The sequence below is a fragment of the Octodon degus genome, unplaced genomic scaffold, assembly GCF_000260255.1.
Source record: "Octodon degus isolate 3935 unplaced genomic scaffold, OctDeg1.0 scaffold00017, whole genome shotgun sequence".
Taxonomy (NCBI): Eukaryota; Metazoa; Chordata; class Mammalia; order Rodentia; family Octodontidae; genus Octodon; species Octodon degus.
The window spans coordinates 3,912,106-3,926,190 of NW_004524593.1; the positions used below are offsets into that span (position 1 = coordinate 3,912,106).

General features: G+C 39.9%; 1 protein-coding gene across 2 annotated transcripts in view; it reads left to right on the forward strand.

Moving 5' to 3' along the window:
- Slc9c2 (solute carrier family 9 member C2 (putative)) overlaps positions 1–14,085 on the forward strand; it is a 111,129-nt gene that overhangs the window by 94,641 nt on the left and 2,403 nt on the right. For both annotated transcript variants that reach the window (XM_023710345.1, XM_023710346.1), the window contains 6 exons: positions 1,947–2,045; positions 4,844–5,011; positions 6,474–6,605; positions 9,193–9,378; positions 11,226–11,307; positions 13,242–13,297. In XM_023710345.1, coding sequence (XP_023566113.1) covers positions 1,947–2,045; positions 4,844–5,011; positions 6,474–6,605; positions 9,193–9,378; positions 11,226–11,307; positions 13,242–13,297 — 723 coding nt within the window. The remainder of the gene's footprint in view (positions 1–1,946; positions 2,046–4,843; positions 5,012–6,473; positions 6,606–9,192; positions 9,379–11,225; positions 11,308–13,241; positions 13,298–14,085) is intronic.

A 14,085-nucleotide genomic window follows, 5' to 3' on the forward strand; every position in this document is an offset into this window, starting at 1 on the left:
AGACAGAGACAGAGAGACAGAGAGAGAAAGAGAAAATAAGAAAGTAGAAGAGTAGGAACAGTATAAGGAGAAAAAGGAGAAAGAGGAATAAAGGATAAGAAGGAGTGAGGGAGAGAGAAACCTCTAGGATTTTAATCTGAATGTAGAACAGAGTTTCAATTTACTGAGGTAGAAAAGGGAAGATTTATATAACAGGGGCCAAAAGTTTGATTCAAAAAGAATTAAGTTTCAGAAAGGTTTTAGACATCCAAGTGTGGTTATGAATTAGACATTCAAGCTGAGGTATAGGACTTGAATTCAGACGGAGGCCAAGATTGGAGAAAGACATCTGGGAGTTTTCAGTAATATTTAAGCTCATGACAGTTGATGAGCTAATTTAAGAAGTGTAGATAGAGGGGAGGCAACCAAGTAATACATCCTGGGACTCTCAACATTTAGAGGTAGGCAGTTGAGGACAAATTGGCAGAAAGAACTAAGGAACAGTCTGTGGTGGCATCTCCTTTCAAGGGAGAGAAAATGTTAGATTGTGTGAAATGAGGCTAAGAGATCAAATAAAGCAAAGACTGAAAATAACAATTAGATTTAATAATGTTGAGGTCAGATTTTTTTTTCCTTTTCCCAAGAAAATAATAATTACAATTTCTTTGGTGAAATTTCCAAACTAAAATGTTTGACAACCAATGAAAATTTTGAAAATATTGTGCAGGCTAAGAAATACACACTTGGGGACAGGATGGGACCCATGGACTACAATTTTGTTACTTTAGTTTTGAATGACTACTATTTACAATTTTCTCATCAACTGATTTTTGGAATCAGGAGAACTCCACATCAATGCATGGTATTTGGTCTACCACAAGTTTGGTTGTGCAATACCTTGTGATACAGACATCAAGAAATATAAAGTATATTGTTTGCCTTAACATCACATAATAAGGATGTTTTCCTTGATTTCTAGAAAGAAATATCAGGGCTCTATAATGTTTTGAACATCTGATTTCTTTTACCTTTTTTATTTAAATGTATTTGGTACAGGATCTCACCACATAGCTCAGACTTGTAGTGATCCTCCTGTCTTCAGCCTTCCCAGCACTTGGAGGGCTAACAACCTAAGGTTGCAGACCAAAATTAGAGAAAAAGGAGGGCTGAAAGGAAAGCCAACAGTTTGGCCCTAGCCTTTCAAGGTCAATTAAGACTCAGGACATATGAGAACTTGTACTGTAACATCATGTAACTCAGTAGTGTCCCAAATTTTCTGATCAAGGAGATTATAGGGCCACCCTAATTATTTTAAAATCCTACCAGTGGCTCCTTACTTGTTTTGAGAAAAGCTGAGCTCAATTTTTAAGTCCCCAAGAGCTTTCAAGGCCTGGCTCTGGCCCACCTCTCCAGCGGAGTCTCTATCAGAGCTGTACTGTGCCCCTTGTGGGCGCTCAGCAAGTTTGCCTTAGTGAGGCCTCTTCCTCCATCAAAATATATTTAAACATTGTACTTTATGTCTGTTTAATTAGTGCAAAAATCAATGTATTAAGACATTTTTCTCAACCTAAAAGTTCTTCTATTAATGAGTAAGGTAATAACTCATTACCTCATTGCAAGCATCTACATAATGTAAGTTACAGGTCTGGAGGCAGGAGATTTGTTTAGCTTTCTATTGTAGTCCAAACTTCAGTGATGGCTCAAAACTGTATTTATTCATTAACTTAATCATTCACTCTATAAACATTTCTTGAGCATTTATTTCATTTACTGTACTAGGTACTAGTCACAAAATTTATAATTAATCTCTATTTTAAAAAGTTGTGATACAGCTGCATGTTGTAGTTTATTTATCGTTTGTGTTTTTATATTACTTAAAGCCAGTTTTAGTTTTAAAATCTTGTTTCTATTTAGAAAAGTAGAGTCTGAAACTTTGGTGTTGACTCTTCTTTCTTCTCTCCATCCAGGAAAGATCCAAACTTGCCTACTTTGACTATGGAGATGTCATTTGTAAGGAAGGTGAAATGCCACTTGGAATCTACCTAATTATTTCGGGAATGGCGAGTGTAAGAAACTATTAATTCTTTACTTAAAATGTATTTTGAAATAAGTCAGGCATGGGAGGGTCAACCCACTTGGGCACCCCCCTCATGTCTCTCTCTCAGACAGGAGCTTTCTTTCCCCCAGTAAATATATTCTGCTCATAAAAAAAGAAATAAGTTAGGCACGGTAGTGCATGCCTGCAGTCCTGGAACCTGAGGGGGCAAGGCAGGAAGATGGCTATGCATTTGGGGCTAGCCTAGGTTCTATAGTAAGTTCAAATCCAGATAGGAAAAAAAGTATTTTGAAATATATAATTGTCAAATCAGTAGTAATTTTATGAGCCAAATTAAACCTTTCCTGTTTAGAGTGAGCATAAGGATCTCCCCGCCCAATAATTTTTTTTATTACATTAACACATATTTTTGAATTGTTTATTTTTTTCTTATTTTATTTTATTTTATTTTGGAGAGTAAAAACAAATAGAAAAGGACACAAACAGGGTAACATACAATATTACATATGTGAAAGATTTTTAAAACAGGAATAGCTAATTAACAATGATTGTTATATTATCTATTTTATCATTAAATCTGTTGTTCAGATTAACAGATATAGTTTTGCAAGATTGGACAAATAATTGAATATTAACACTTGCTTTCAAGAAATCTTAATTTTTTCCTTGTCTTTTTAAAAAATTTATTTTAAAGTGAGTGTAATAATTGATAAGACCTTAGAAATGGTATACATTTAGAGGACCAAGATAAGAGGTATTCAACCATAGGATTTGTATTGCACATTGCTGGCCTTGATGTAGTAAGAGAAAGGATCTTAACACCTGAATGTGTTTATGGTTTATAAAATGTTGCAGTCATTACTTATTCTTCACAACAATCCTGGGGAGAAGCAGTAGTTTTTAGGAGGTTCAGTAAGGAAAATAATGTTTAGAGTGATTTAAATTAGAACATAAGAGTTCAAGAATGGGGGAGGGCTTAGCTGCAAAATCAAGATCCTTAGAAAGACAGAGTAGGGGAAAGAGCGAAAATACAAGTCAGACAAGTAATGTGGGGGTGAGAAAGAGAGTGAGGAGGATCTCTTCTATCTTCCTGCTAGTACACTGGTAGCTGAACATAGAAATGAGCCCCAATCTTAGATAATGATAGTCTTATGTGACAACCCTTATTATAGAGAAAATAATTTATTTGACTTTCTGCCTCTATATATTTATTTATTTTTTTGAGACAGGGTCAGTACAGGCTGACCTTGAACTTGCTTATGTAGCTCAGGTTGGCCTCAAACTCAGCAATCTTATTGCCTCAGCCTCCCAAGTGCTGGAATTACAGGCATGCACCACCATGCCTGGCCTCTTCCTGGCTTTATTTATTTATTTATTATATTTTAGGGAAGGGTCTACAGGGTTTTTAGGGTCTCACTACTAGATCAGACTTGTTGTGATCTGCCTGTTTACAGCCTCCCAAGAGCTGGGATTACAGGTGTGTGCCACCATGCCCAGTCTCAATTGCTGTCTCAGTGCACCCCAGGGGTGGGGCTGGCACTGCAAGCCTGGGGATCGAACTCCTGGTCCCTGAGCCTGCTTGTAGGTGTTTTAATCCGCTGAGCTATTTGACAAGCCCGGGGTCTTCCTGGCTTTAGAATTAGTTTTTCAGACCTGAAAAATATGAAAATGAACTGTTATGATAGAAATAGTACCAACACAATGTAACACTAAGTATCTGGCACTATTCTGAGCAGTTTCATTCACTCATTTATTTAATAAACATATACAATACTACCACAGAGTTGATACTGTTCATTGTTGGCTCAGAATTCATAATGTAGGCAAAACTCTCTGCCATTTTGAAACTTATTCTCTGGTGAACAGATAAATGGAGATGGAATGATAAACAAAATAATTAAGTTGCTTCTATACTAGTTGAACATCTCTTATCCAAAAGATACTTGGAAAAAAATGAAAAAAAAATTTAAAAAATTAAAAAGGGGCTGGGGAGATGGTTCAGTAGAATAAGTGCTTGCCTGGCAAGCGCAAGGGTCTGAGTTCAATCCCCGGTTCCGAAAAATAAAGATACTTGGGACTCAGAGTATTTTGGATTTTAGATTTTTTTTCCAGATTTTGGGATATTTTTAGATATCTATATCTATATCTATATCTATCTGTCTATCTATATATAGATAGATAAATAGACAGACAGACAGATATAATGTGGTTGGAATCTAAAAATAAAATTTGTTTCCTTCATGTACATTTCCTTCATGTACACCTTCTAGCTAAAGGCTGATGGAAGTGTGCACTATGTTTTTAGTGCACCTGTACTGTTGGTGGAGACCAGCTGTAAGAGGTCAGGTGTGGTATTTTTCTTCCTGTGGTGTCATGTTGGCACTCACTGGAGATTTCAGATTTTTGGATTAGGGATGCTCGACCCATCAGACGTTAGAGGAGGTAGAAATATAAAGAGATAAGTTGTATTTTTAAAAGAGCATTACTTAAGGCAATCTGCTATGCCAGTTAATCCATATATCTATATATCTCTATATATCTCTATCTCTGTCTGTCTATCTATCTATCTATCTATCTATCTATCTATCTATCTATCATCCCATGTTTGTGTGAAAAAGAAATCTTTACCCTAAGGATTTGGGATATAAAAGGAACCGTAGCTTTGTGGAGTGGCTCTTTCTTTACACCTGACAAATTCTAGAAGAATCTTTACCTTTCCTTGGAAAGAAATATGGGGGCTCCTCTCGTTTATTTGCAGAAGTTTTACTGTCTTACTTCCCTCGATCCCTCCCTGTCACCTCCTGGCAGCTGCATAGCTCATCGCCTACCTTCGGCATAGACTGTGTCCGGAGGCCTGACTTCGGCGACGAAAGCCTGTTTACAGAGTACTGCACAAGTGGGCAGGTCCTTGGGGAGCTGAGCTGCCTGCTCAAGGAGGAGGTTAAATACACCGCTATCTGCGAAACCACGTTACAAGTAAGAAAGGCAGTAGCTCTCATCTGGCTTATGAGTGACTCCTTCCTCAAGTAATAAGGATGCCAGTACATCATTTTCTTCCTTTGGATTCTGATAGTTTATTTGATCACCCAACCAGGGAGGCAGTGTACAGTAGCCAAGAAGGCAGCTTTCGTATTTCATGTGCAGGACTGTGTTGAGCTGTCCTTTCTCCATAGATAGAACACCTCCGTTTTGATGTTTTAAAAATTAGAAAGTATCTGTGTCGATTGCCCGGCATGTGTAAAGGCTCAGTAATGGGCCACCATTCTGAAAGCAGTGTTTTAAAAGAGTATTAGGCCTGGTGAGATAGCTCAGTGGTCTAAGCTTCTGCCTGGCAAGTGCATGGGCCCGGGCTTGAGCCATGGAACTGCATGCTGTGCCGGCCCTGGAACCCTGGATATGCCATGTGGGCCACTGAAACCAGTCGTGATGGCACCGGCGTATAATCCCAATTCTTTTTTTTTTCTTCTGGTAGTGGGGATTGAACTCAGGACCCCATGTTTGTCAGACAGGTACCTATGCCACTGAGCTATCTCCCCCGCCCTGGTTTGTTTTCAAATTTTCTTCATGTTTTACTTGGGAAGTAAGACATCTGTCCAATGACTAAGTGGTCTGACAGTCTAGTAGGTGTAGAGGATTCAAATAGAAATGAAGCAAAGTTCTTACTGGTTTGCTAAAGCCCTCAACATGTGTGGGGGTGGCATTAGCTACAGCAGGACAGGATTTAGAAGCTTGGAGGTGTGTGTGGCAGAAGGGATTGTTGTTTAATCAGTCTCATGCCATTTCCTTTCTGGAAGAGGATGGAAGGACTGAGCTTAGTCACAAGGCTGAATGAATTCATTAAGGTTCATTTAACTTGAATTCTGAACATGGTCTTCTTCAGTTAGGTCTTCCAAAGCTGGTATTCTTTTTTTTTTTTTTGTGGTACCGGGAATTGAACTCAGGACCTTGTGCTTGCCAAGCAAGCTCTTATTCTGCTGAGCTATCTCCCCAGTTAGGTCATTCACAAACAAATGCTATGCTGAAAAAGCTGCTACTGTAGACTCATTCAATGTGACAATAAAAATAGATAAGTTTGTAGAGGTTGGTTCCTAAATTTCGGGCTCATGCCAACCTCCATCATATATATGCATATATATATATATATATATATATATATATATATATATGTGATGAAGGTTGATATGAATGCTCATAGCTTCACTGGACCATAAATTTTGTCATTCATGGTTGATAGGTTGATATGAATGCTCATAGCTTTACTGGACCATAAATTTTATCATTCATACATAATAAATCACTTCTCCACTGTACAGTTACTTTTAAGTGGGAGAATATCACAGGCGTGTTATAGCCGATAGTCAGTTTCTCTGAAGGGCAGACATCTTATTTATTTAGTTCCAAATCCAGCTGGCTGTGACTTGGTGTCTTTTCATTTCAGGCCTTCTTTATCTCTTTGGAGGATTTATATGAAGGCTTTGATATCTTCTGGCCTTCCCTGGAATATAAAATATGGCTTAATTTTGCTCTACATATTGCTAATCAGTATTTTGAACCAACTATTGCCGATGAGGTAAGTTACATGATTAAAATGTGAATGAATTTTTAGTTACTGTATTCTTCATAAAATGTATTCTGTATTTTCCAGATAAAGCTAGAAAGGAATGTTGTGTCTCTTTTTCTAAAATAAGATTGCTAGAATTTTATCTACTCTTTTTTCCTGACTTCCTCCATGTTCTTAATCCTTTCATCCCAGTTAATTTTCCAAGGCTACCTACCTTCATTCCTTAAGAACAATATAAAATATGGTAAATAGGAAGATAACCCCAAAGCCAAGCATACCAGTAACCAGAACAAGATAATGAACACCCAGCCTGGTATTTAGTATAGTTTACTATACCTACCTTAACATAAATCTCTAGCCTTTTCAAAATCTTTGTAAAGAGGCTGGCGATATGGATCAGCAGCACAAGTGCCTGCCTGGCAAGCACAAGGTCCTGAGTTCAAGTCCCAGTACCCCCAAAAAAGAATATCAAAATCTTTATTGAGATAACTAAGCCCTCTTCCATGTACCTTCCCTTCAAAGAGTAGTGGTTCAAGTCTGTTCCTGGGCTGGCACAAGTTACAGTTCTGTATTTGTGCCCTAGCTAATGATTCTCATCTCAACTGTAATTTGGAATCTGGGGAAGTGACAGACTTGAAATTTAACAGTATGCACTGAACTGAAGGATTAGATGTAAATGTTCATTAAAAAGTTAGCATAAGGCTGGGGAAATAGCTCAGTGGTAAAGCACCTGCCTGGCAAACACAAGGACCCAGGTTCAATCCCTGGTGCTGCATGCCAAGCTTGCCCTGGAAACTCAGGCACTCTGTGCTGGTCACTGAAACCTGGTGTGGTGGCACACATCTGTAATCCCAGTGCTGGGGAGGCTGGGACAGAAGGACCACTACAAGTCTGAGCTGTACAGCGAGACCCTGAACCAAATGAATGAATAAATTTTAGAGAAAGCACAAAGCTGTGTCTGGTGGTGCAGGCCTGTGATACTAGCACTCAGGAGGCTGAGGTAGGAGGACTGCTGAGTCTGAGGCCATACTGGGCTACAAAGTGAGTTCGAGGCCACCCTAAACTGCATAAAGAAACTCTGTCTCAGAAACACACACACACACACACACACACACACACACACACATACACACAAGTTGGCATGTCATATAGGCCAACTGGCTTTATTTTAGTGGGAATGTACAGAGATTAAGGCTATTTTCTTACCTTTTGCCTTGGAGAGAAGTAGGACCAGTGGAAACACATGTGACTCAAAAGTCACATAAAAGATATAAATCTTTATAAAGATATAAAGATGTAAAATATATAAAGATATAAAACATTAAAAACTAATAATGTCCTTATGCCCCTGATATTATTCCCCAGACTGTATTCAATGATGTGGCTTATTTTCTTTAGTCTTTTCATGAAGGAACTAGCCAGTAAAGACTTTAGAATTCTCAAACACCAACTTGTACTATTCCTACCCCAAGTCACAAACTCCAAGTACACATGCAATTTCAAAGATGAACAGCTTATTTCCTATATTTTCCTGATTGCAAACTTCTAGATAAAAAGTTCACTAATTTTCTTGTGTTCCTGGTGGCCCAGCTGAGCTTGTACTCTCAGCAAGTGGGAGTCTGATTTGCTCATCAGTGACTAGTACCCAGGGACACAGATATTCAGATGGGGCTGGTGGCCTCTGTCAGGCCCGGTCCAGCTCATTCCTACTGTAGTGTTGACCACTAAGCGCCACGGTTAATTTCCTAGTGCAGCTGTCATGAAGTGCCACATTCTGATCTAAAAGTACCACATACTGGGCCAGAAATGCAAAATCTAAGATAAGATATCTGTGAGGGAAAATCTGGTGCAGGACTCCCTGCTGGCTTGTAGAAGGCTGCTTCCAAGTCTTCTCCCTGTATGCAAATCCATCTCCAGATTTTACCTGTCAATGAGAACATTAGTTATTCTGAGTTAGGGTCCCTCTTATCTCATTGCACCTGGACTGACCGTATTTCCAGATAAAGTAATATTCTGAGGCACTGAGGGTCAGGATTTCAACATGAGAACTTTGGTGGTAGGGAAGAATCAACCAACCAACCAGCCAACCAATCAGTCAGTCAGTTAATCAGTCCATAACAGCTCCCCTTCAGCTCTAATGTTTGTGATTCCAATAAGCAAGCAAGTAAATAAACAAATGAATAAGGTCTGTGATTCTCAGCCTCAAAGTACCATTCGGACTCAGTGTACTGTAATTTTGGCTTTTTGTTGTTGTTTGCTTAACTGTGAAGTGGCTTACTGCCAGAGAAAACCCATGAACCTATGAAGCCTGCTTTGGTGTAAATAAGAACCACCCAGGCAGAGCTGACCACCATGCTGCAGCCGAGGGAACAGTCAGAAATCAGTGTGGGCAGCCACATCTACCACCACTGGAACCACTAAATTTGGAAACCTGTCAGAGCCATTCCAACCTTTAAACAAATTATGTCTGTTGGTACCAGGGCCAATATGACTTGTGACATCATCAAAGAATTAAGATAGATCACTGCTTTATTTTCATCTCCATACCATGTGTCAGCTTGTATGATCTACAGAAAGAAATGTAATTTCATTGTAGCACTTAGATTTTCAGAAGTGTGTGATGAACAAATGCGCATATGTGGAGAGCTTGCCGATCTATACTGAAATGACTATTAATACCTCGACCATGAAATTTGTTATTATTGTTTACGGCTGTGTGATTAATAGTGCTACGGAGGATCCGTATCCTGCACCTTACATTATACCTAAAACCTGTGAGCAGGTAAGAGGCATCATTTCTACCCGGATCATTTTCTTTTCGTGGTGTCTGTAAGTGCCTTTAAAAGTTAAATGACAGCAATTAATTGTGTAACACAAAAAAGCTGGTAGAATTTGGAATGTTCTTATATGAAGAAATGATAAACGTTTGAGTTGATGGATTCACCAGTTGCCCTGGTCTGACCATTTACATACAGTTTATGCATGTATGGAAATGTCCTGTTGTACCTCACAAAAATGTACAGTTATTACATAGCAATTAAAAATTAAAAGGTGAAATTATAAGACTTTAGAAGAAAATAAATCCAATAAATAAGAGTAAACAAAACAAACATCATTCAACCATATCAAAAAGAAATCTAACCTGGAAAGACCTTTCAGTCCTTACCTACCCTGAACAAAAAAGTAAACATGGAACGGGGCCCTGTGTTGGTACCAGTGCCCCTCACAAGGGTGTGACACAGAGGGGAGGATCTGCCTGCTCACTACTTGCTAAACTTTTTGCCTTGATGGGAGGCTGTCTTCACAGAGGAAGGAGGGGGTACAGTGCATGTTTTCAAATTCACACCAAAACAATGCTGCTCTGTGCTCCTGGAGCTCTGGAAGTTTCTAAATTGGTTGATGAGAGATCTGTTGAGTGCTGACTTTGTTGTCACACTAGGGTCAATGGATGCGTCTTGATAGTATGTACTAGGCCTTGGGTTTCCTCATCCCCCATCTCTGCAAGTAAGGATGAGGAAATGTATATACTTAGGGCAGTGATAGTGAACCTTTTAGAGCTGTCAGTGATAAAAACAGCCTGCTCTAGCATGCGTGCCATAGGTTCACCACCACTGACCTATGACAAAACAGGGTGTGGGGAAAGAAACTAGAAGCAGGGGCCCTAATGGGCCGGGCTTCCATGTTTTGGGTCTTGGATGCTGGAAGGGTTAGGTTTAGGGTTAGGGGCCCACCAGGGATCAAGAGGCTGTGAGAGTGTTGATGCCTCTTTGATCAGGTAATAAGTTTCTTGGGAGAGATAATTCCTTCCTGTTTAAGCTGTGTAAATGAAATTTTATGGCCTAGAAAAGGTGGTAAGTTATTTTCCCCATTTTATAGCATTCTTACTTTGTACCTTTCAGTAATTCAGAGGCTTTGAAGTGACAGGTGGGGATGAGAGGCCAGGGGGAAAGAGGAGCAGAATCAACCATCTGCTTTCTTATGCAAACTAAGATTTGGGTCAGGCAAACATGGGTCTGAACCTGACCCTGGTGCCCTGCGACCCAGGTGCACCAGTGTGGATGGGCCGATGCTCGCCCTTGCTGATCTTCAGTTTTTTTCCTCCACAAATTAGGGATGATGACAGCTGCCATTTCAGTAGGCTAATTGGGAGGACTAAATGGTATTCAGAAATGGTAGCTGTAATTACTTCTCACCTGTTACCTGCATTCTGGGACACAGATTTTGTGGCTTATGGAGAAAAAGCTCTAAGAAACGAAGACAGTTTCTGCCACTTTAGAAGGGCTGGGTCTTGAAGCCTTAACCTTCAGTGGAGGAATAAAAATAATTCATTGTTTTCTGGGGAATTCTCTTCCTTCCAAGCTGGGAATTTTCAGTGCAGTTTGAGTAAGTCACAGACATTCAATTCTGTTGTCTACAAGTACAATGAGCAAAGCGCAATTTGCTGGCCCAACAAAGGGACAAGTTTTAGGTTGGAGACCAGTTTTAGGTTTTGGCTTCTTTATATTCTTTGGAAAAATTAAGAAGCAGCCGGTTTTGGGATCAAATAATGCTCTTTTGGACTTATAGTGATCCTCCTGTCTCAGCCTCCATAAATAATGCCCTTTTAACTAATTTTATTTTTTCCTTTAGATTCAGGGAACTGTAGATATAAGCAAGCTGCTGATAATCCAAGCATCGGGGCCTGCCACAGTTGATCATATCAGTGGCATAGGTAAGGGATAACCTTGTAGTAATAGGGAAGCCATTGAGAAGGGACTTCAGTGCATGGGAAGTTCTCTTAATGTGAGAAAGTGATTTAGGAGAGCACTGTGTGAGTTTATCCTTAGTCCCTGTTTTCAGGCCCCAAATGGTTGACACATTGCTTCTGAGAGGTTGTCAGAGACTTCTAGATGCTCAGATTTATGGGGGCTTCTTTTATATCCTTCCTCCATATATTTGACAGAGGAAAGCAGTTTCTGAGCTGCACTCTCTTCCTGCCCTGGAGACGCACAGAACTGTGGGGCCAGTGTAAGAATGTGGGAGAGGACAGGCAGTTCTATGGTGGGCCAGATGTGGGGAACTGGTTGGCTTTCAGAGGGGAATATGGAGCCTGACTGAAACTCAGTGAGTATTCCAAACTACAGTCACAGCCGCAAGTCAGATGACTTGCTTTAGGTAGCTGATGTGGCTCATTGTTTATTAGCACCCACCTTCATGTATTGTGTTATGAAGCATTTCATTCGCTGTTCAGTAGCCTTCCCTTGCCAAGCTCTCCCTGCGCCCTAACTTGAATACACAGAATTGCCATATTTGTAATTCTAGTCTACATCATCTCAGTATTTCCAACTCACCTGCCTGGTAGTTTAGATATTATGAAATTCTTAGTGAATTGTTAATTTGGGAGGAGGATTTCACTGATTTCTCATTATATGCACAAAGATTCTGTTAAAATTTTACATCTCACCATTTCTTATTTGTGTAATTCTCCAGTGTTGCAACTCTACTGTGCGCTAACACACCATGCCAAGCGCTAGTTGGTGGGAAAGCCCAGCGAGGCTTATGCCCTTGTGAGGAGGATAGACAGGCATGAAGTAATTAGATTTCCCTAGCAACAAGTTGGACATCAGACATTCTTACGGCTCACATTCTATCTGCTCTTCTGGGGCCATGTGCAGCTCTATGATTTAGGGAAGTCCCTCTGCTTTTGGGCATTGTCTAAGCTGGTGTCAGTGAAATGACCATTGCCCCAGCACACACCATCTCTCAAGGTCTGCTGAATTTTTGTTCCCAAAACACTTTGGATTTCAGGGGTCGGTCTGTGGCAAGGCTGGAGAAGTAGGGCCTTGGGGCACTTGGAGGGCTATTGAATCAGAGGTCAGAAGCATGGCCAGGAAGCAGGGAACAAGTTCCTACTGGTCTTGACTCTTGGACCTCTCACTTTCAACAGCTCCTTTGGATTTTTTTTTTCAAACTTTGTTTATCAGTATATTTTAGATATATTATATACATATATACATAATAATCACATTTCTCATAGGGAATTTGTACCTATGATAATTTGTACCTATGATAGTTTTGTTTTGGAATTATTTTTTAGTTTGAGAGAAATAGGTCCCTGTATTCTCCATAGGTTTAGAGGAAAGTCACAAATGGTGAGCCTTCACACTGGAGCAAGCCAGTATAGATTGGGTTTCATCCCCATACACATATATATTATTTACATTTTAAACCATTTGCCACATGGGATAGAAGCTTTAGCATTTTAAAAGTGCAGATTTTGAAGTTCTCATGAGAAGTGAGGTCTGCCAACACTCAGCTCAAGCGTTAGTGAGAATTAGCTGAGTGTAAGACAATTTCTGGGGAGGGGCAGATTCTCCTGTTCGCCACGGTCCCCTCCCCACTCCACTTACCTTCAGGCAGCGATGCAGCGAGCCTGTCTCACCGTTTGTGCCTATTCCTATTTGATTTTGTCAGCTCTTGGGTTGGAGTTTTGGGTGCCTATTAGAAACCTCTAAGGAAGGAAAGAAGGAAACTTATTTGAAAAGAGGAAGGGAAAAGGGAGCCTTACAAAGAAAATCAGTGTCTCAACATATTCTCCCGCTGCCTTTACCCTTAAATTCCTAATTTTTTTTTTTTTGTTTAATGCCCGTGTTTGATTTACCACAGTCAACCCTGGTTTGCACACAGTCAAGAAAGAACAAGTGCAGAAGAAAAAAGATAAGGTAACAAACACGGCAACTGGAGCACATTTTTCTAATTGTGACTGTTAAACTGCACAGCTAAACTAAATTGTGAGGTCAAGAAGTGAAATGCAGGCAGTAGGAAAAGCCACTTCTCACTGCAACTCATTATTTGGTCAAATTGAGATAATGCTCATCTGACTTACTTAGAAATTAAAGCTACAGAATAGTTTTGAAGTCTATCATTTTGCCCCACCTAATTTTCTCCCTTTCCATTCTCTCTCCTGAGTGTTTAGTTTCTAAAGGAAGGGTCTTTGGGATTAAGAATAAGGAGGGCTACACAGCACGCGCAGATCTAGACATCTGTGTCTATGCCTTCCCTTTGGATGGGTGGATGCTATGCTGGAGGGAGGTGTGTGGAGCCACACACTGCTCATGGGCCTCTTCCTAGAGCATTAGTTTTACTTGAAGATATTTCAACTATTAAGTTTATTTGAAACATTTAAATTAAAATAAACATTATGAGTAGGATAGCAAATTTGCATCAACTATTAAGATAAAACAAGAGACTTCAGGAACTTTATTTTATTTTATTATTATTATAATTGGTACAGGATCTTGCTACAGACTCCTAGTAATCCTCTTGGCTCAGCCACCTCAGCACTGGGATTACAGGCGTGCACCACCATGCCTGGTTTTAGGCCTGGCACAGCATTCCAGGTTTGAACTCAGGTCCTTGTGCTTGCCAGGCAGGTGCTTAGACTGCTGAGCTATCTCCCAGCTTCAGGATCTTCCTTTAAAAATTGAAGAGCTATTCAGACTTTTACCCA